The 21,273-nt window shown below is 43.6% G+C and overlaps 1 protein-coding gene across 1 annotated transcript in view; it reads left to right on the forward strand.

The window, feature by feature from the left end:
• The window catches only part of LOC142743175 (uncharacterized), a 195,468-nt gene that overhangs the window by 33,426 nt on the left and 140,769 nt on the right, over positions 1-21,273 (forward strand). Inside the window, exon 2 of the mRNA XM_075853709.1 lies at positions 20,948-21,025. Coding sequence (XP_075709824.1) covers positions 20,948-21,025 — 78 coding nt within the window. The remainder of the gene's footprint in view (positions 1-20,947; positions 21,026-21,273) is intronic.

The following is a 21,273-nucleotide window of genomic DNA, read 5'->3' on the forward strand; positions in this document are numbered from 1 at the left end:
TATTGCAAGTTGGATGCAACGGGGATGAGCCCCTTCTAAAAGCGTATTCACACACTGGCTTGTCAAATGGCAATGAATGAGAATTTCTATCAGCCACGCCGCGATGCACTCAGGGAATGCTGGGCGTTGTAGTAGTACTACTACAAAGGCTGCCTGTATTGCAAGTTGGATTGTTATTTGTTATGTTAACGGCCGGGGATGAGCCCCTTCTAAAAGCGTATTCACACTGACACTGGCTTAGCAAATGGCAATGAATGAGAATTTCTATCAGCCACGCCGTGGTGCACTCAGGGAATGCTGGGCCTTGTGGTACTACTACAAAGGATGCCTCTAATGCAAGTTGGATTGTTATTTGTTATGTTAACGGCCGGGGATGAGCCCCTTCTAAAAGCGTATTCACACTGACACTGGCTTGGCAAATGGCAATGAATGAGAATTTTTATCAGCCACGCCGCGGTGCACTCAGGGAATGCTGGGCCTTGTAGTACTACTACAAAGGCTGCCTGTATTGCAAGTTGATTGTTATTTGTTATGTTAATGGCCGGGGATGAGCCCCTTCTAAAAGCGTATTCACACTGACACTGGCTTGGCAAATGGCAATGAATGAGAATTTCTATCAGCCACGCCGCGGTGCACTCAAAGAATGCTGGGCCTTGTAGTACTACTACAAAGGCTGCCTGTATTGCAAGTTGGATGCAACGGGGATGAGCCCCTTCTAAAAGCGTATTCACACACTGGCTTGGCAAATGGCAATGAATGAGAATTTCTATCAGCCACGCCGCGATGCACTCAGGGAATTCTTGGCATTGTAGTAGTACTACTACAAAGGCTGCCTGTATTGCAAGTTGGATTGATATTTGTTATGTTAACGGCCGGGGATGAGCCCCTTCTAAAAGCGTATTCACACTGACACTGGCTTGGCAAATGGCAATGAATGAGAATTTCTATCAGCCACGCCGCGGTGCACTCAGGGAATGCTGGGCCTTGTAGTACTACTACAAAGGCTGCCTGTATTGCAAGTTGGATGCAACGGGGATGAGCCCCTTCTAAAAGCGTATTCACACTGACATTGGCTTGGCAAATTGCAATGAATGAGAATTTCTATCAGCCACGCCGCGGTGCACTCAGGGAATGCTGGGCCTTGTAGTACTACTACAAAGGCTGCCTGTATTGCAAGTTGATTGTTATTTGTTATGTTAATGGCCAGGGATGAGCCCCTTGTAAAAGCGTATTCACACTGACACTGGCTTGGCAAATGGTAATGAATGAGAATTTCTATCAGCCACGCCGCGGTGCACTCAAGGAATGCTGGGCCTTGTAGTACTACTACAAAGGCTGCCTGTATTGCAAGTTGGATGCAACGGGGATGAGCCCCTTCTAAAAGCGTATTCACACACTGGCTTGGCAAATGGCAATGAATGAGAATTTCTATCAGCCACGCCGCGATGCACTCAGGGAATTCTGGGCATTGTAGTAGTACTACTACAAAGGCTGCCTGTATTGCAAGTTGGATTGTTATTTGTTATGTTAACGGCCGGGGATGAGCCCCTTCTAAAAGCGTATTCACACTGACACTGGCTTGGCAAATGGCAATGAATGAGAATTTCTATCAGCCACGCCGCGGTGCACTCAGGGAATGCTGGGCCTTGTAGTACTACTACAAAGGCTGCCTGTATTGCAAGTTGGATGCAACGGGGATGAGCCCCTTCTAAAAGCGTATTCACACTGACATTGGCTTGGCAAATGGCAATGAATGAGAATTTCTATCAGCCACGCCGCGGTGCACTCAGGGAATGCTGGGCCTTGTAGTACTACTACAAAGGCTGCCTGTATTGCAAGTTGATTGTTATTTGTTATGTTAATGGCCAGGGATGAGCCCCTTGTAAAAGCGTATTCACACTGACACTGGCTTGGCAAATGGTAATGAATGAGAATTTCTATCAGCCACGCCGCGGTGCACTCAAGGAATGCTGGGCCTTGTAGTACTACTACAAAGGCTGCCTGTATTGCAAGTTGGATGCAACGGGGATGAGCCCCTTCTAAAAGCGTATTCACACTGACACTGGCTTGGCAAATGGCAATGAATGAGAATTTCTATCAGCCACGCCGCGGTGCACTCAGGGAATGCTGGGCGTTGTAGTAGTACTACTACAAAGGCTGCCTGTATTGCAAGTTGGATTGTTATTTGTTATGTTAACGGCCGGGGATGAGCCCCTTCTAAAAGCGTATTCACACACTGGCTTGGCAAATGGCAATGAATGAGAATTTCTATCAGCCACGCCGCGATGCACTCAGGGAATTCTTGGCATTGTAGTAGTACTACTACAAAGGCTGCCTGTATTGCAAGTTGGATTGTTATTTGTTATGTTAACGGCCGGGGATGAGCCCCTTCTAAAAGCGTATTCACACTGACACTGGCTTGGCAAATGGCAATGAATGAGAATTTCTATCAGCCACGCCGCGGTGCACTCAGGGAATGCTGGGCCTTGTAGTACTACTACAAAGGCTGCCTGTATTGCAAGTTGGATGCAACGGGGATGAGCCCCTTCTAAAAGCGTATTCACACTGACACTGGCTTGGCAAATGGCAATGAATGAGAATTTCTATCAGCCACGCCGCGGTGCACTCAGGGAATGCTGGGCGTTGTAGTAGTACTACTACAAAGGCTGCCTGTATTGCAAGTTGGATTGTTATTTGTTATGTTAACGGCCGGGGATGAGCCCCTTCTAAAAGCGTATTCACACTGACACTGGCTTGGAAAATGGCAATGAATGAGAATTTCTATCAGCCACGCCGCGGTGCACTCAGGGAATGCTGGGCCTTGTAGTACTACTACAAAGGATGCCTGTATTGCAAGTTGGATTGTTATTTGTTATGTTAACGACTGGGGATGAGCCCCTTCTAAAAGCGTATTCACACTGACACTGGCTTGGTAAATGGCAATGAATGAGAATTTCTATCAGCCACGCCGCGGTGCACTCAGGGAATGCTGGGCGTTGTAGTAGTACTACAAAGGATGCCTGTATTGCAAGTTGGATTGTTATTTGTTATGTTAACGACTGGGGATGAGCCCCTTCTAAAAGCGTATTCACACTGACACTGGCTTGGTAAATGGCAATGAATGAGAATTTCTATCAGCCACGCCGCGGTGCACTCAGGGAATGCTGGGCCTTATAGTACTACTACAAAGGCTGCCTGTATTGCAAGTTGGATTGTTATTTGTTATGTTAACGGCCGGGGATGAGCCCCTTCTAAAAGCGTATTCACACTGACACTGGCTTGGCAAATGGCAATGAATGAGAATTTCTATCAGCCACGCCGCGGTGCACTCAGGGAATGCTGGGCCTTGTAGTACTACTACAAAGACTGCCTGTATTGCAAGTTGGATGCAACGGGGATGAGCCCCTTATAAAAGCGTATTCACACACTGGCTGAGTAGTGAGTAGTGGACGAGCCCCTTCGATTGCTGGATTCCTGGCTTTTAGATTCCTAAAGCTTTCCCTTACTGCACAGAGATGCTATCCCTACAGCTCATGTCTCTAAAATGGCCGCTGAGCTCCGTGCATAGACTTTTATTGCAGGCTTGAGCCCGCCCCTATGCTGCCTCCCGATTGGCTGGGAGAGCCGTTTGCATGGCATTATGGGGTAGCCTGATGTCAGGTGATATTGTGAAATCCTCCATTTTACATCTAACATGTGGCAGGCGCCAAAATGTAGCCGGGTTCGGTCAATACGGGTTCGGCCGAACCCGGTGAAGTTCGTATTCGCTGCGAACCGAACTTTTCCCGATGTTCGGACCGAAACCGGGTTCGGTTGTTCCGGTTCGCTCATCTCTAATTAGGAGGCTTGTCCATATGTCAGGGTAGCTTCCTTCTCCCTGTTATTCCACACCGAATAGCCACTTTTTTTCAATGAAGATAACATTAAATTAATCAGAAATAAACTCTATACATTGTTAATGTGCTAAATGACTATTCTAGCTGCAAACGTGTGGTTTTTAATGCAATATCTACATAGGTGTATAGAGGCCCATTTCCAGCAACCATCACTCCAGTGTTCTAATGGTACATTGTGTTTGCTAACTGTGTTAGAAGGCTAATGGATGATTAGAAAAGACTTGAAAACCCTTGTGCAATTATGTTAGCACCGCTGTAAACAGTTTCGCTGCTTAGAGGAGCTATAAAACTGACCTTCCTTTGAGCTAGTTGAGAATCTGGAGCATTACATTTGTGGGTTCGATTAAACTCTCAAAATGGCTAGAAAAAGAGAGCTTTAATGTGAAACTCAACAGTCTATTCTTGTTCTTAGAAATGAAGGCTATTCCATGCGAGAAATTGCCAAGAAACTGAAGATTTCCTAAAACGGTGTGTGCTACTCCCTTCAGAGCACAGCACACACAGGCTCTAACCAGAGTAGAAAGAGAAGTGGGAGGCCCCGCTGCACAACTGAGCAACAAGACAAGTACATTAGAGTCTCTAGTTTGAGAAATATACGCCTCACAGGTCCTCAACTGGCAGCTTCATTAAATAGTACCCGCAAAACGCCAGTGTCAACGTCTAAAGTGAAGAGGCGACTCCGGGATGCTGGCCTTCAGGGCAGAGTGGCAAAGAAAAAGCCATATCTGAGACTGGCTAATAAAAGGAAAAGATTAATATGGGCAAAAGCACACAGACATTGGACAGAGGAAGATTGGAAAAAAGTGTTATGGACAGACGAATCGAAGTTTGAGGTGTTTGAATCACACAGAAGAACATTTGTGAGACGCAGAACAACTGAAAAGATGCTGGAAGAGTGCCTGACGCCATCTATCAAGCATGGTGGAGGTAATGTGATGGTCTGGGGTTGCTTTGGTGCTGGTAAAGTGGGAGATTTGTACAAGGTAAAAGGGATTTTGAATAAGGAAGTCTATCACTCCATTTGCAACGCCATTCCATACCCTGTGGACAGCGCTTGATTGGAGCCAATTTCATCCTACAACAGGACAATGACCCAAAGCACACCTCCAAATTATGCAAGAACTATTTAGGGAAGAAGCAGGCAGCTGGTATTCTATCTGTAATGGAGTGACCAGCGCAGTCACCAGATCTCAACCCCATAGAGCTGTTGTGGGAGCAGCTTGACCGTATGGTACGCAAGAAGTGCCCATCAAGCCAATCCAACTTGTGGGAGGGGCTTCTGGAAGCATGGGGTGAAATTTCTCCTGATTACCTCAGCAAATGAACAGCTAGAATGCCAAAGGCCTGCAATGCTGTAATTGCTGCAAATGGAGCATTCTTTGACGAAAGCAAAGTTTGAAGGAGAAAATTATTATTTGAAATAAAAATCATTATTTCTAACCTTGTCAATGTCTTGACTATATTTTTTAGTCATTTTGCAACTCATTTGATAAATATATGTGTGAGTTTTCATGGAAAACACAAAATTGTCTTGGTGACCCCAAACTTTTGAACAGTAGTGTAGATTCAAGTTCTTTGTGTAATATACTGATATATATAAATATGTTTGTAAGGATAATATTTTTGCAAACAATATACATGCTAATGATCCCTGACACATATACTTTTGGCCATATAATGTATCTATTTGCTCAGCAGCTCTCATCAGGCAGCATGTTCCACTTGACAGGTCAACATTAAGGTTTAGCGTTTTAACCCCTTCTCGCACCCGGACGTGCTATTACGTCCGGGTGCGGGGGTTGGTGTTTGGAGCGTGCTCACGTGCTGAGCGTGCTCCATATGCTTCTGGTGTCAGCTATATTTTACAGTGGACGCCCGGGACTAACAGCTGGGAATAGCGATCGCGCTGTTCCTGGCTGCTTAACCCTTCAAATGCTGAGGCGTTAAAAGAGGGGAACGGCCCCCTCCGACAGCTCATCTCCCCCCCCCCCAGTTTATTTTTTGCAGCGTTCACCGTGTGCTATAAATGAAAGTTTTACTTTATTTTGCGGGTCGGTACGATTACGGCGATACCATATGTATATAGGTTTCTTTTTGTTTTGCAGCGTTTGCGCAATAAAATCACTTTTTTATAAAATAATGTATTTTCTGTGTCACCATATTCTGAGAGCCGTAACTTTTTTATTTTTTTAGTCAAAAAAGCTGGGTAAGGGCTTTTTTTTTGCGGGACGGGTTGTCGTTTTTATCGGTACTATTTTCGGGTACATGCGACTTTTTGATCACTTTTTATTCCCTATTTTAGGATGGGTGGTGACCAAAAAATAGCGATTCTGGTGTCGTTTTCTATTGATTTTTTTTTTGGGGTGTTCATCGTGCGTGAAAAATAACATTATAGTTTTATAGTTTGGGTCGTTACAAGCGCGGCGATACCAAATATGTGTACTTTTTTTATTGCGTTCATTTTTTTCCTTTTTTAATGAAAGTCTTATTATAGGAAAAAAGCATTTTTTGTTTATATAACATATAACTTTTATTTTTACACTTTTTTAAAAACATTTTTATTACTTTTTTTTACTTTTTTTACTTGTCCCACAAGGGGACATTTAGACTTGCAGCTTTGATCGCTGCTAGAGTACATTACACTACCTACGTAATTTAATGCATTCCAACTGTCATTGTGACGTGACAGTCACACTGACAGGAAGCCTAGGAGGACCAGCCGGAGGCTGCTCCTCCGAGGGTTCCATACATGGCAACCTGGAGGCCATTGTCTGGCCTCCGATTGCCACGACAAGCATCGGCAGCCCCCACAATCACTTTGTGGGGGCTGCCGATGTGCGTCAAACCACTTAAATGCGGGGAACGAAATTTGTCACCGCATTTATGGGGTTAATTGTCGAAATCAGCGGCATTGGTCTGCTGACCGGCAAGACTGGGGTGTCAGCTGGTGGGGACAGCTGACCTTCCGGTTCCCGGACACTGCCGTTAAGACAGTGCAACCCCTCTGCAGGACGTACAGTCCAAAAACGAAAATAAAAATAAAAAAATGGCTTCATCCCGAAGGGGTTAAGGAAGTCTAAAGCAAAATATTAAAATGTCTACATAAACAGGTATGTAGACATTTTAATATGTTGCTATAGACTCCTAACAAACATCTAGCCACAGTGTTTAAAAAAAAAAATTGCCCAAAAAATGGTGTAAAAAAACCCGCAGCTAAGGGGGGATTTACACGAGCGTGTGCGTTTTTGCGCACGCAAAAAACACGCCGTTTTGCGTGCGCTAAAGGCACTTAACAGCTCCGTGTGCCATCATTATGACACTCTATTTGGATGTTTGTAAATAGAAAAGCACGTGGTGTATTTCTGTTTGCAAACATACTTTTGACTGCTGTTGTGCGAATCACGCGCGTTCCATGGAAGTGCTTCCGTGTGGTGCGCGTGATTTTCACGCACCCATTGACTTCAATGGGTGCATGATGCGCGAAAAACGCAGAAATATAGGACCTGTCGTGAGTTTTACGTAGCGGACTCACGATGCGCAAAAATCAGTGACAGTCTGCACTGCCCTATAGGCAAGCATAGGTCCGTGCGACACACGTGAAAATCACGCACGTTGCACGGACGTATTACACGTTCATCTAAATAAGCCCTAACAGTGTGTGAAGGTGCCCTAAGACCATGCTTGTTAGTCCGGATTAATACGAGCGTGTGCGTTTTGCGCGAGAAAAAAACGCGCAAAAGGTACATAACAGCTCCGTGTGTCAGCAGCATATGATGCGTGGCTGCGTGATTTTCGCGCAGCCGCCATCATTATGACACTCTGTATGTTTGTTTGTAAACAGAAAAGCACGTGGTGCTTTTCTGTTTTCATTCATTGTTTTTACTGCTGTTGCGCGAATCACGCGCGTCACATGGAAGTGCTTCAGTGTCCTACGCGTGATTTTCACGCACCCATTGACTTCAATGGGTGCGTGATGCGTGAAAAACGCACAAATATAGGACATGTCGTGAGTTTTATTCAGCGGACACACGCTGCGTGAAACTCATGGACAGTCTGCACGACCCCATAGACTAACATAGGTACGTGCGAAGCGCGTGAAAATAACGGACCTATTATACATTCGTCTGAATAAGCCCTAACTACAAGTGGTTCTTGTTCTGTTGATAGTATTTCTCTAGGTCTGTCACTTCCTGCTTAGAGTAAAGTGCTTTCACTTTCCTGACACTGGCGCACGGGTGTGGTATAGAAAACATTTAATAGATTTTTTTTCCCAGAAGAAGATTCAGACTGCACGTAATGACAAGTCTACAGTTACTGCCAAGTACTCACTAAACGCAATGAAGGTGTTTTATCAAATGCACTAAAGTAAGGCACTGAACTCAACAACTGGTAAGTGCATATTCCCTTTGTCTATATCATATGTCATGTGTAGATCAGGAGATGTACTTTATAACTTGGGGTAAAACATACTGTATTGTCCGCTTCAGAAGGACGCATTGTACAGTTGTACAATTTGAGGTCTTATTCAGACGGGCACAGTGTACCTGTGTATAACTTGGAGTAAAAGATATAAGATCTTCTTCAGAAGGACGTATTGTACCCGTGTATACAGTAACTGTATTCCTGTTTCAATATGTCTTTATTAAACAGTTGAGACATCAGAAAATATATGTGTATAACAGTTCTACTCGCAGGTAGAAGTAAATAGTTAAAGTCTCAAATAATAATTAAATCGTTAATTCCTATAAGTTTTAACATTTTGAGAAAATGGGATTCAAAATAATATGGGTAATAAAAGAAAGGTAAATATATTAAATGTTGTGAAGTACGTATACTGGTCATAAAGAAATAATAAAATGTATACAACAGACAACGTATGAGCTCCCACTAGAGAGGGAGTGGTACGGCATATACAGAGTTATTCCAACACATCCAATCTTTACAGAACCGGTTATGTCTTTGTATGCTACAGGCATAAATATATTCATATTGATAGTTTGTATTGACTTTTTTAATGATGTCTGTGATGGTCGGGATGTTACATGTTTTCCATCTGAACGCTACAGCTGATGTGGCAGAAATTAAAATATGACATATTACAATTTGGAATTGTTTGGGAATAACATCAATTCCAAGCCATAGTAACCCAAGTTCCGGCGTGAGGTTAATATTTTGAGTTGTAATCTCATTTAGTAGTACGCTAATAGATTGCCAAAAGGTTAATAATAAAGGACATTCCCAAAATATGTGAAGTATGGATCCCAAATGGTTACGACCTCTCCAACATTGGGGCGATGCATCACTATATATTCTGGAAAGTTTATACGGAGTGAGATACCATCTATAGAATATTTTATAATATAATTCTTGATGATTAGTACAGGAAGAGGATTTAAGAGAGATGGAGAATGCTCTTAACCACTGGTCTCTTGAAAATTGGCCGTTCAGATCTCTATGCCATTTAGATATATGTGTTTGATTTTCAAAGGTAAGTGATTGGGAACCAATCTGATAAAATGTGTGAATACCTTTAATTGTTTTTAATTGGTTATTTAAGTACGTAGAAGCCGGCATAGGTAGGGAGAGTAATGGATATGGAATTTCTCTCATAATCGTTCTTATCTGCAGAAATTTGTAGAATTGAGTTTTATCTAGTTTGTATCTGAATGATAAGTCAGAGAAGCAACAGAGATTATTTTCCACATATAGATCATCTATATATGTAAAGCGTGCGTTTATCCAGCTGTTTATGTCTAGATCTGGAAGAAAGTCATTCAAGATTTGAAATGGGATTTTCTCTATTTTGGTAGGCATATCAAGATGTTTATTTTTAGTAAAATTGTTCCAAATTTGTAAAGTAGCATGTACTGTAGATGTGGAGCCGTGTTCTGGCCCATATTTAATGGCTTTTGAGTACAATATATTTTTTAAGTTATCTACTCCTAGGGAAGCTTTTTCTATGTCTACCCATTTCTTATCAGAATGAGGGAGCCACCATTCTTTGAGTTGGTCTAGTATGGCAGCATGGTGATATAACTTCAGATTCGGAACACTAAAACCTCCATCAGATTTATGTTGTGACATCGTTTTTAAAGCTATCCTTGGTTTTTTGCCCGACCAGATAAAGTTAGACATTTGTTTATGTAGTTGGTTTATTATCTGGAGGGGGATAAGAATGAGAATTGTTCGTAATTTATATAGTATAACAGGTAAGGTCATCATTTTATATAACGCAATTCTACCACACCAGGATGGTTCAGATTTACTCAAATGATCTAAATCTTTCTGAAGTTGAACAATTACAGTAACTGTATTCCAATTGTAACACCTGAACCCTGTAATTCTTTTGAATGAATCTATCGGCACCATAGGGATCTTTAATGTTATGAAAGAAGGATATGGAAAATAATTCTTCCTCTGATTGATGTCCACCATCAAGCGTGATAATAAATGGTTTCAATGCTTCTATAACTGGATTTGTAGTGGAGTAAGTGCATGGTTCACAATGGCTGACGTTGCGGTTCTACTGCTGATAGATTTTTGTATTGCGACTGCCGTTGAATTTGGTTTTATGGATCGTTGTAATCAATCGTAAAAACAGAAATATATTGAGAATGTTCACTTAGTAACACAGGGCAAATAACTTCTGCATGAAAGACCATTTCTTCTTTGTAAGGATTGGCAAACAATGAATCCATTCTTTGATTTGTGTCTTGCACTTTAGTGATTTTTGTGTGTCTGTACACCAGTCTTTAGGTGCAAATTGTGCTAAAAAAAATGCAGTATGTGACATGCAACAAATTTAAAAAGGATTTGTGCTAGCAAAAAAATAAAATAGTGGCCATGGTTTGGAAAAAGGAGTACAGATAGATAAATTTATGAAATGTAATAAAAAATAAATAAATTTAAAAAAAAGACGCATTTCAACGTCACACACGACCCGATGTAACTCACTAAATCTTTGCAGCTATAAAGATGATATTACAAATTTAATAACAAGTGAAACTTCATACAGTCCCCGCTCTGCCATTAAACAAAAGACATGTATCCCCTATCCACAGGATAGGCGATACATGTGTGATCGCTGGCATTGATAGGGAGAACGGGGGACTGAAAGTCCCCTGAAGTTCTCCATCACAAACCTCGGACTTCCGGGGTCTGTGTCGGCAGCTCCGTAGAAATGAATGGAGCGCCGGTCGCGCTTGTGCGCATGCGTGACCAGCGCTCCTTTAATTTTTATTGAGCTGCGCAGACGCCGGAAGTCCGAGGTTAGTCATGGAGAACTTCGGGGGACTTTCGGTCCCCCGTTCTCCCTATCGCTGCCAGCGATCACACATGTATCCCCTATCCTGTGGATAGCGCCAAACAGTCCCCCCTTTAGATAACGCCATACATCCCCCCTGTAGATAACGCCATACAGCCCCCTCTGTAGATAACGCCATACAGCCCCCCCTGTAGATAGCGCCATACAGCCCCCCCTGTATATAGCGCCATACAGCCCCCTCTGTAGATAGCGCCATACAGCCCCCTCTGTAGATAGCGCCATACAGCCCCCTCTGTAGATATGGGGAAATTCTGTGTAGATAGTGGGGGGCTATAAATCCTTTGTGTATGATAGAATTTGATGCCAAATATCCGGATGAAAAAGGTTATATTGTAATGAGCGCAGGGGGGCCCTGATCATTGAACTGTATGGGGCCAAACATTTTATCATGGCAGCCGCGTCCCCAACACTCAATGTGTTATAACAGGCTCAATATTCGTATAATGTAAAGAAATGTATTAATTGAAGGGGCTTCAGTGTTTCCGTTTTGATAAATGTTGTGCATAAAATACAGACTTACATAACTGATTCTTGGCTATTCCACCACTGATGGTTTCTAGGCTACCCTGATGCGTCTTTATTTATTATCTGGGGTCATGTCTGTCGCCCATAACAATGTCATATCACGCTGTGCAGATGGGATATTGTTATGGCCAATACACTATGACACCAGTTATTAAAAAATAAGCAACAAAGGGACCCAGGAGAGAGAGAGAAAGAGAGAGTGTGTGTGTGTGTGTGTGTGTGCGTGTGTGCGTGCGTGCGTGCGTGCGCGTGCGTGTGCGTGTGTGTGTGTGTGTATTGTAACAGGTTGAGCGGGTTAATCTGCCAAGGAAGCTATATCCCTAGATGCCTATTAAGGGGTTAACGTTGGTAATTAACCCAGAGAAAAACACTGGTGGGAGAGTGTGTCAGAGGGGAAGTAGGATGGTGAAGACTGGTTTTGCTGCTGAACAGACCTGACATTTAGGGCTTATTCAGACGAACGTGATATACGTCCGTGCAACTCACGTATAAATCACACGCGTCGCATGGACCTATATTAGTCTATGGGGCAGTGCAGACAGTTCCGTGATTTTTACGCAGCGTGAGTCCGTTGCGTAAAACTCACGACATGTCCGTTCTTTGTGAATATTTCGCGCATCACACACCCATTGAAGTCAATGGGTGTGTGAAAATCACGCGCACCACACGGAAGCACTTCCGTGTGACGCGCGTGATTCGCACAACAGCAGTAAAACTATGAATGAAAACAGAAAAGCACCACATGCTTTTCTGTTTACAAACATCCAAACGGAGCGTCATTGTGATGGCGGCTGCGCGAAAAGCACGCAGCCACGCATCATATGGTGATGACACACGGAGCTGTCAAGTGCCTTTTGCGCGCGCAAACTGCTGAGTTTTTGTGCGCGCAAAACGCACACGCTCGTGTGAATCCGGCCTTACAGAGGGGTGAGAGCTAACCCCTGCAAAGGGCCGGACTGTGTGAGTTATACCTGGACCTTTGTTACGTGAAATGTTTCTTGCTTTTCTAACCTTTGTGTATGCTGATGAGACAAGTTACTGTTGTGTTTTTTAGATTTCCCTGCTTGAAAGAGAAATAAAGCTTCTAAAGTCCTTTTAAAATAAGAATACTTCGCTGAGAGAGTCTTTTTGCCTATCTACATTCCCCAAACTGCTACAAAAAAAAATAAAAAATAATTTTATATATATAATGTTATAGGCAGGGGCATAGCGGGGAGGGGCCACAGGGGCATTCAGAGACAAACAGTGGGGACAGGCAGTTCATCCAAAACAGCTTATGTTTTTCAGTGCACCCTTAAGGCCCTATTTACATGACAGTTTTTAACAACCGTGTGACTGACATTGTTTTTTAACGGCTGTATTAAAATCTGTTAACCCCAATGGGGCTATTCACATGGCCTGAAGTCCCCAAGCAGAGCACCAGCTAGCGCTCTGCCCGAGGACTCGAGCACTGCTCCTGACGTCACTGTCCATAAATGGACCCAGGAAAGGTAAGAATAATAATTGTTTTGCTTTTTTAACGTGTTACTGATTTTTTTTTGTTGTTTTTGGACGAGTTCACTTGTTGAACTACTTCGATGACGGTTTTTTTTGTTTTGTTTTGTTTTATTAATAAAATGATGAGCGTAGTTTTTTTTATTTCAATAAAATATATTTTTTTATGGCTTTTTTTAATTTTATTTTATTACTACTGCCTTAGTAATGGCCACTGTTTGTCAGCATCTATTACTAAGGAGGGGCTTAATGTTAGCTGGTGAAAAGCCTAACACTAACCCCTATTATTACCCCGGTACCCACACCCACCAGGGTATCTGGAAGAGCGGGGTACGATCCAGTACACGACCACCTTTAGTGATGGTCGGGTACTGGGGTGGCTGCATGCTGGTATTATTAGGCCCCATGCACACAAACGTAAAAACGCCCGTACTTATGGCACGTTTTTACAGGCCCATGGACTTCTATTGGCCACGGGTACCTCCACGTATCCTTACAGGAAGGTGCCCGTGCCGTTGAAAAATATAGAACATGTCCTATTTTAGGCCGTAATTACGGCACGGGCAGGCCCATAGAAGTCTATGGGGCTCCCGTGACTAAGTGTGCACCCGTAATTACGGGAGCGTTGCTAGGCGACGTCTGTAAATAGTCACTGTCCAGGGTGCTGAAAGAGTTAAACAGTAACTGTTTCAGCACCCTGGACAGAAACTACCGATCACAATATAGATCAACCTGTAAAAAAAAAAAAAGACGTTCATACTATACTTACCCAGAACTCCCTGCTTCTTCCTCCAGTCCGGCCTCCCTGAATGACATTTCAGCCCATGTGACCACTGCAGCCAATCACAGGCTGCAGCGGACACATGGACTGCCGCGTCATACAGGGAGGTCAGGCTGGATGTCAAGAGAGGCCCGTAAATATGGGTGGAATACTGGTGACACCGGACCGGTATTTACGGGCACGGGTCCGTAAATACTGGTGCAATACGGGTCGAATACGTGTGACCAAGGACCCGTATTTACGCCAGTATTTACGGGAGGGAAAAAATACGTTCGTGTGCATGAGGCCTAAGGTTGGAAAAGGCCAAAAATAGTGGGCCTTCCCACCCTGATAATGCTAGCCTGCTGCTGCTATGTTGTATCTGGCTGGTTATAAAAAATGGGGAGGGGTTCCCCACGTCGCTTTTTTTTTTTTAAACAAATCAGAAAGAAATGATGTGGAGTTGCCCCCCCCCCCCCCCCCCATTTTTCATAACCAGCCAGATACAACATAGCAGCAGCAGGCTAGCATTACCAGGATGGGAAGGGCCACTGTTTTTGTGCTCTCCCAGCCTAATAATACAAGCCTGTGGCCACCTCAGTGGCTGGCCATCACTACAGATGGTCGGGTACTGGATTGTACCCCGCTCTTCCCATTACCCCTTGTGGCGGTGGGTAACAGGGTAATAATGGGTGGGTTGGCGTTAGCCTTTTCACCAGCTGTGACTAAGCCCCTCCTTAGTAATGGATGCTGGCAATCAAACAGCGGCCATTACTAAGATAGTAGTAATATAGTTTAAAAAAACTGAGACAAATATATTTTATTGAAATAAAAAAAAAAAACACACAACCCTCTAACCATTTTATTGAGAATTTAAAAAAACGCAGTCAGTGAAGTAGTCCTCGAATCTGAAGTAGTCCAATAACCAAACCTGTAAAAAAAACACAAAAAAAGAATTTGTAACACATAAAAAAGCAAAGCAATTATTATACATACCTTTCCCGGGACCTGCGCTTTTTCCGTAACTTCGGGAGTTATAGGGGGCATCCGCACAAAAAGTGCCTAGGGTAGCATCAACTCTAAATACGGCTCAGCTTTCACCTACACTCGCCCCCACTTAATCTCTGCCTCCTTCTATGCCCCTCCTCCAACAGAGCCCCTGCCACCATCTGTGCTCCCCACAACAAATAAAGGTTCAAAATCCTCTTCAGTGTCCCCTGCACCCCATGAGACCCCCCCCCCCCAGCCACTTTTTGTTCCGCATAGCACCTCTACCACTTGCTTCCCGGCATGCTGCACTGTTTTGGTCACTATTTTATTTATTTTTTACCTGCAGAAGCAGCTTCTAAGGCTTCTTTCACACCATGCTATTTTTTATCAGTTTGCAGTATGTGGCGGGAAAGATCCTGATGCCTATGATAAATGGATCATAGACTCCCATACACATATATGTATGTTAAAAAAGCTTTTTTTTTTTTTTTTTCATACGTGGAATATCTTTGAAGACTGCGCTATTCCATGCATATGTAAGTGCTTTTTTTTTTTTTTTTTTTTTTTAACATGGGTGCCTATGCGGAACGTATAGCAGAGACATACATTTTTTTAAACCATTTGATGCATCTCCTAGGACTCTTATCAGCACATACATTAAATTCCGTGGTGTGAAAGCGTCCAATGCAGATGTGAACACAGCCCAATGCTGACCGTGATGATAAGGCTGCATTATTAGATCGATCACCAATGTGGCTACAGCTAACGGTTTGCTGACTCCGCCTACTTGTGCTGGCCCCACCAACAACATGGGGCCACTTTTAGATTTTTTTTTTTTCCAGGGCCACTTTAAGCTCCCAATCCGCCCCGGTCGGTCGACCATGTAATTCGGCTATACCAGGAGTTTGGTGAGCGGGCTGGCCTTCAAATCAATTGTCAAAAATCTAGTTTATGAAATTTCTTGGCCGAGGTTAACCCCGATCAGATTTCCTCCTTGAATTTTGTTGAGGTGTTTGAATATTTAGGCGTGAAAATTTCTAGGGTTCCCGCTGACTACGTTACACTGAATATAATTCCTCTGTTTGCATATTTGAGGGGGAAAGTTACAGCATGGAATAAATTACCATTGACCAGAGCTGCAAAAATTGCCCAGATCAAAAATATTTTTTTTTACCTAAAATATTTAAAAAAAAATTCTCCAACTGTCTGATTTGGTTGCCAGGGAAAAATTTTCAAACTCTAGGAGCAATCTCGAATTACTTAATTTTGAACAAGAAAAAAAATTGCATTAAATACTCTGTTCTAACACTCCTGGTAACCAAAGGGGGCTTACTGGAGGAAGTACTTTTTAGCTTCTCAGTTCCGGGACTGTCAGGGCCTCGGGGCTAATGGATTTTTGTTGAAATCACTAGGGGACAAATGGTCTAATATATTTGAAGCTCTAGAAGCCAGGGGTTCTGAATTCCCCTGATTTGGGACTTGGGCGTGTGTATGATATCCAGCAGCGGGTCTGGGATGCCATCAAACTCATTGAAGAAATTAATACCTTTATTGAAGTCTCTCCTCTATGGGACAATAGGAAAATTGGTGCGTTTGACGGCCTCCCGGACTCTGTTTTGGAAAAAGCATAATATCACAAGGATATCACATTTATTTAATAATGCGCAACTAAAAATGTTATAGAATTGAAGAGACTGTACAAGGTCCCTGATTACGGTCTGTTTAGATATTTTCAAATAAGGGCATTTTAAGCTAATTAAATATAAATCACGGTTCATTTTTACACTTTTTCAATCATTTGAATGTTAAAAAAAATAAGAAAGGACTTTTGTCCTCACTATATAAAAAAATTCCTTTTAGGGGATGAAGGAAATCCTATTAAATCACAAGGAGAATGGGATAAGGATCTTGGGATCAGGATCGATTGGGGGTTAGTTTATAAACATATCGGAGAAGGATCATTAAATCATAGACTTTATTATACACCGAAGCTTTTAAAGGTTATGGGGTTAAGGAATAACAATAATCGTCAGAAATTCGGTATATATCAAGCGGATCTCATCCACTTTAGGCCTGATTCACACGAACATGTTAAACATCCGTGGGACGGCCGTTGAAACAGTGGCCATCCCACGGACCTATGTAATTCAATGTGGCTTTTCACACAGCCGTTGTTTCAACCGACCGTGTGAAGGCTCCGTGGGAAAATAGGACATGTCCTATCTTTTCATGCATCATGCATCCCTCCATAGACTCTCAACTATGGTGGATGTGTGACATCGCGTCCTGCAGCGCTGAGCACGGATGCACGTTGGACGTGAAAAACTGCAGTTTTTCACGTCCGAGATGCGCAGCACTCGTGTGAATCCGGCCTTATGGCATTGTCCCAAGCTACATAGATACTGGAGTGGAGAAGCAGCATCTATTTCTAAATTAATTCGGAAAGCGGTTCCAATCGAACCGATGCTATTTATTTTTGGCACCTCTGATCTTTTGAAAGACTGTGGTTGTAGCAAACTAATTAGAAAGATTTTGTTTCTGCCAAGATTGGTTATCATTTATAAATGGATCTCAAAAGATTTGCCCTGGGAAGTAGAATGGCACCAGAAGGTGAATAGAGTGATGCTTTTAGAAAGATCATGTTACTTGAAACTAAGTAAAGAGGAAGGGGATTTTTTCTTATAAGATTTGGAACAGATGGATAGTGGAACTATCCCCCGAATAGAAACAGACCTTAGAGCTGGTTTAAAATGTGTAAGGCTTCGTTCACATCTGCGTCAGGCTCTGTTCTGGCGTTCCGTCAGAGCTTTCCATCATAACGGAACCCTGACAGGAACAAACGGAAACCACAGATTTTCATTTGCATCACCATTGTTTTCAATGGTGACGGATCTGATGCAAATGGTGTCCATTTGTTTCAGTTGTGCAAGGATTCCGTCGTTTTGACTGAATGAATACTGTAGTCAACTACGAGTTCCCCAGCAGCAAAGTCCAGATCCCTGTATAGGGGTTAAAGGGTAAATACTTGGATGCCCCACATTAAATCCCTTGATAATACAGTGGGTTCACACCGTCCTCAGTAGGCCCTGTGATAGCAGTATTATCCACGGGCTTGTGACATTATAATTGAATTAATTTATGGTTAACCGCTAGAAAGACTGTTAAATGCGATTCCAAGATTTCTTGCAAAGTAAGGGAAGGAATCAAGACTTTTCATTTGGCTTCTACTGCCAATTGCGCAAAGGTGAGTTTCACTCCAAATGTGTGTATAAGGCTGATACCTCGCTGCTCTGCTATTGTGCCGTCGCTATCGCTGTACCAGCCATAGTGGCAGCTAGCGGCACCACCGCCCTCATGCCCGGTGTCGCTGCTAGCGGTAGCGACTGCACTAAGTGCTGAGTCGCCGGGCCTGGTACTTCTGAAACAAGCAGGGGAAGGGAGCCAGCGCCCCCTTCCACCTGCTGGAGTGATGCGCCCTCTGCGAAGGCACAGGTCGCTCACCCCTAAGGCTGGCCCTGGTCCCAGACCTGTGTTATCTGAGGCAGGTGGAGATGTAGTAAACTTGCTACTATGGCAGGATGTGGTGTATTCTCCAGTACCAGGATAATGTTCCATAAGAAATATTCAAGAAACTGAGCTCAGACACATCTGCTTACCCGCTATCTTAGTTCCGCCACCTAAAAGGGCTGTGGTTTTAGCGGTGGCTTCCTGCATGGACTATAGCCAAGCATTCTACTAGTATTTTTACTTGCGGTGTGCGATAAAACAGTCCAGTTCAGTTTGGCTTGCCACAGCTTTTGCCAGCTCTGAGACAATTCTCTACAATATAGTACCATTGTTGTCAGCATTAAGAAAATGATTCAGTGGGTTAAGTACTACTTCTAATTCCCAAACAATTCTACGAGTTTGAGTGTGATATCTATACAGACTCATCTGCTGATCAATTACCATAACTGGCACAGAAAACATTTTATTAAGTTGTATTTTGTAACTTTCAGGAAGATGTAGTAATTTTTGCAATATTGCCTTTTATCATTTTTATAAGAAATCTTCTTCAGTATTGACGTGTTTATTGGTAACTAATAAACCAGAGTTGCTGTAACACTACATCCAGGGCTGGCGTCGGCACCCAGCGATCCCGTGCAAGTGCCGGGGCACACTACCCTTGGGGGGGGCCCACTCGGCCACCAGGTGCAGACGCCGCCGTTATCACAGCACCACTGTCCATGTATGGACAGTGATGTCAGGAGGAGAGGAGTCCCAGGCAGAGAGCTAGTGGTTCTGCTCCGAGACAGTCTTTGGGGAAGTACCCTGACATCACTGTCCATATATGGAAAGTGTTGTCAGGGGCAGAGCAGTGTCCTAGGCAGAGTGCTAGTACCGCACTGCCTGGGATTTTGGCACTGGGGTTGCCCCTGTCATCACTAGCCATATATGGATGTCAGGGGCTTCCCCAGTGCCGGAGTACCAGAGCAGAGCCTTTACTAGCACTCTGCCTGGAACCTCAGCTCTGCACCGGACATCACTATCCATATATGGACAGTGAAGGGGAATCCCCAGCCAGAGCGTCGGCAATGCTCTGGCTGGGGATTCCACTGCTAGAGGGAACCCCAAAGGCGCTACCTACAGGTAGGAGGGGGCTGTGTGGCACTACCTGGTAGGAGGGGGCTGTGTGGCACTACCTGGTAGGAGGGGGCTGTGTGGCACTACCTGTAGGAGGAGGCTGTGTGGCACTACCTGTTAGGAGGGGGCTGTGTGGCACTACCTGGTAGGTGGGGGCTGTGTGGCACTACCTGGTAGGTGGGGGCTGTCTGGCACTACCGGGGAGCAGGGGGCCGTGTAGCACTAGCTACAGAGGGCACTAAATTTATGGGGGTACAAACTGGGGGACTAACGTCTATGGGGGCACAAAGTGACTTTTTGTGCCATTTTACTGCTGCCGTGAGTTCCCCCGCAAAGAAGCCTACTAAGTCTGTGTCGCCCAAGGGCCCACACAAACTTGGAGCCGGCTCTGACTACATCAATTAGGAAACCTAAATGTGTCTTTTTCTGTATTCCTGAATTTCTTAGGTTTCATTAGATGTATGTACTCATTTGTGCTGTGTACTGTATATAATCTAAATACAAGCTCGGCCAACAAATGGCAATCTCTTAATCGAAGGCCCCATTCACATGAACGTGCCTTTGCGGCTGCAAATTCCCCGAAAATCCACAGGAGAACTGCGGCCCCATTAATTTCTATGGGCCCATGCACACGACCATAGTTTCCAAGGTCCGTGCATGGCCCAGGAGCTGCAGAAAGAACGGACATGTCTTATTACGGCCGTGTTCTGCAGTCCAGGCTCATAGAATATAATGGAAGTGGCCATGTGCACAGCCCGGGATTTGCGGGCGGCTCAAGGATGACACTTCCCGGCCAGCTGACCCGAAAATCACGGCCTTGCACATGGCTACAGTCGTGTGCATGAGGCCTTAATTATTCATCCAGGAGAAACTGGGTGAAATGGACATTTACATAGTAACACTACGGACAGATGTGTCCCAAAGCCTGAGATACAGTATGAAGACATGGCAGGTGCCAAGGATATCAGGACAGTAACAATGCTGATATTTAGGATACAATGTCATGTACTGAGCAATGTTGTTAGCATATTATGGTTTATTGTGGGGTCCAACTATAATGTTAGCCTTTACACATATAATTCTGTATAAGTAATAGGTTTCACATAGAACCAGTTATACCAATTATACATGTTGTATGCATTTGTTCAACAATTAATCAGTTCTTTCAGATGCGTCAGCACAAAAAGGTCAGAATTTGCTTCAATTGTATGGTGCAAGTATTTGATTGTTTTTTTTATAAAATCGCAACATTTTGAACCATTGAATGAAATTTTTTATACATAGCGTTTGTCCTTTTTGTCTTGTCTAAATCTATAATCTCTGTTTCTCTTTTAGTGGGAGAGCTTTCTGGCCACAAGCCACACTATGGCGCAAGAAAGCAGAGCAGTTCACTTCTTAGAAGAGCAAGAAATTGTAAGTTCCATCCATTATAGTGTGATTGTGTTTATAAAAACTCTCAGGTGATTATACTACACTCTGGAATTATCCGTTCTTCTGTTCAAGCACCTAGTACTGTAGCAAACGCAGTCCAGATACTGCCATGTGTTGCCTCTGTGAGGCGTTGTATTTTCCCACGGATGCAATGTTTTAGTGGCTAACCAGAAAACAATTTATTACAGGTTTTCAGAGCACAAGGAGTCCCACTGTCTCCCTCCGGAGCT

This window comes from Rhinoderma darwinii, chromosome 1 (genome assembly GCF_050947455.1).
Source record: "Rhinoderma darwinii isolate aRhiDar2 chromosome 1, aRhiDar2.hap1, whole genome shotgun sequence".
NCBI classification, from domain to species: domain Eukaryota; kingdom Metazoa; phylum Chordata; class Amphibia; order Anura; family Rhinodermatidae; genus Rhinoderma; species Rhinoderma darwinii.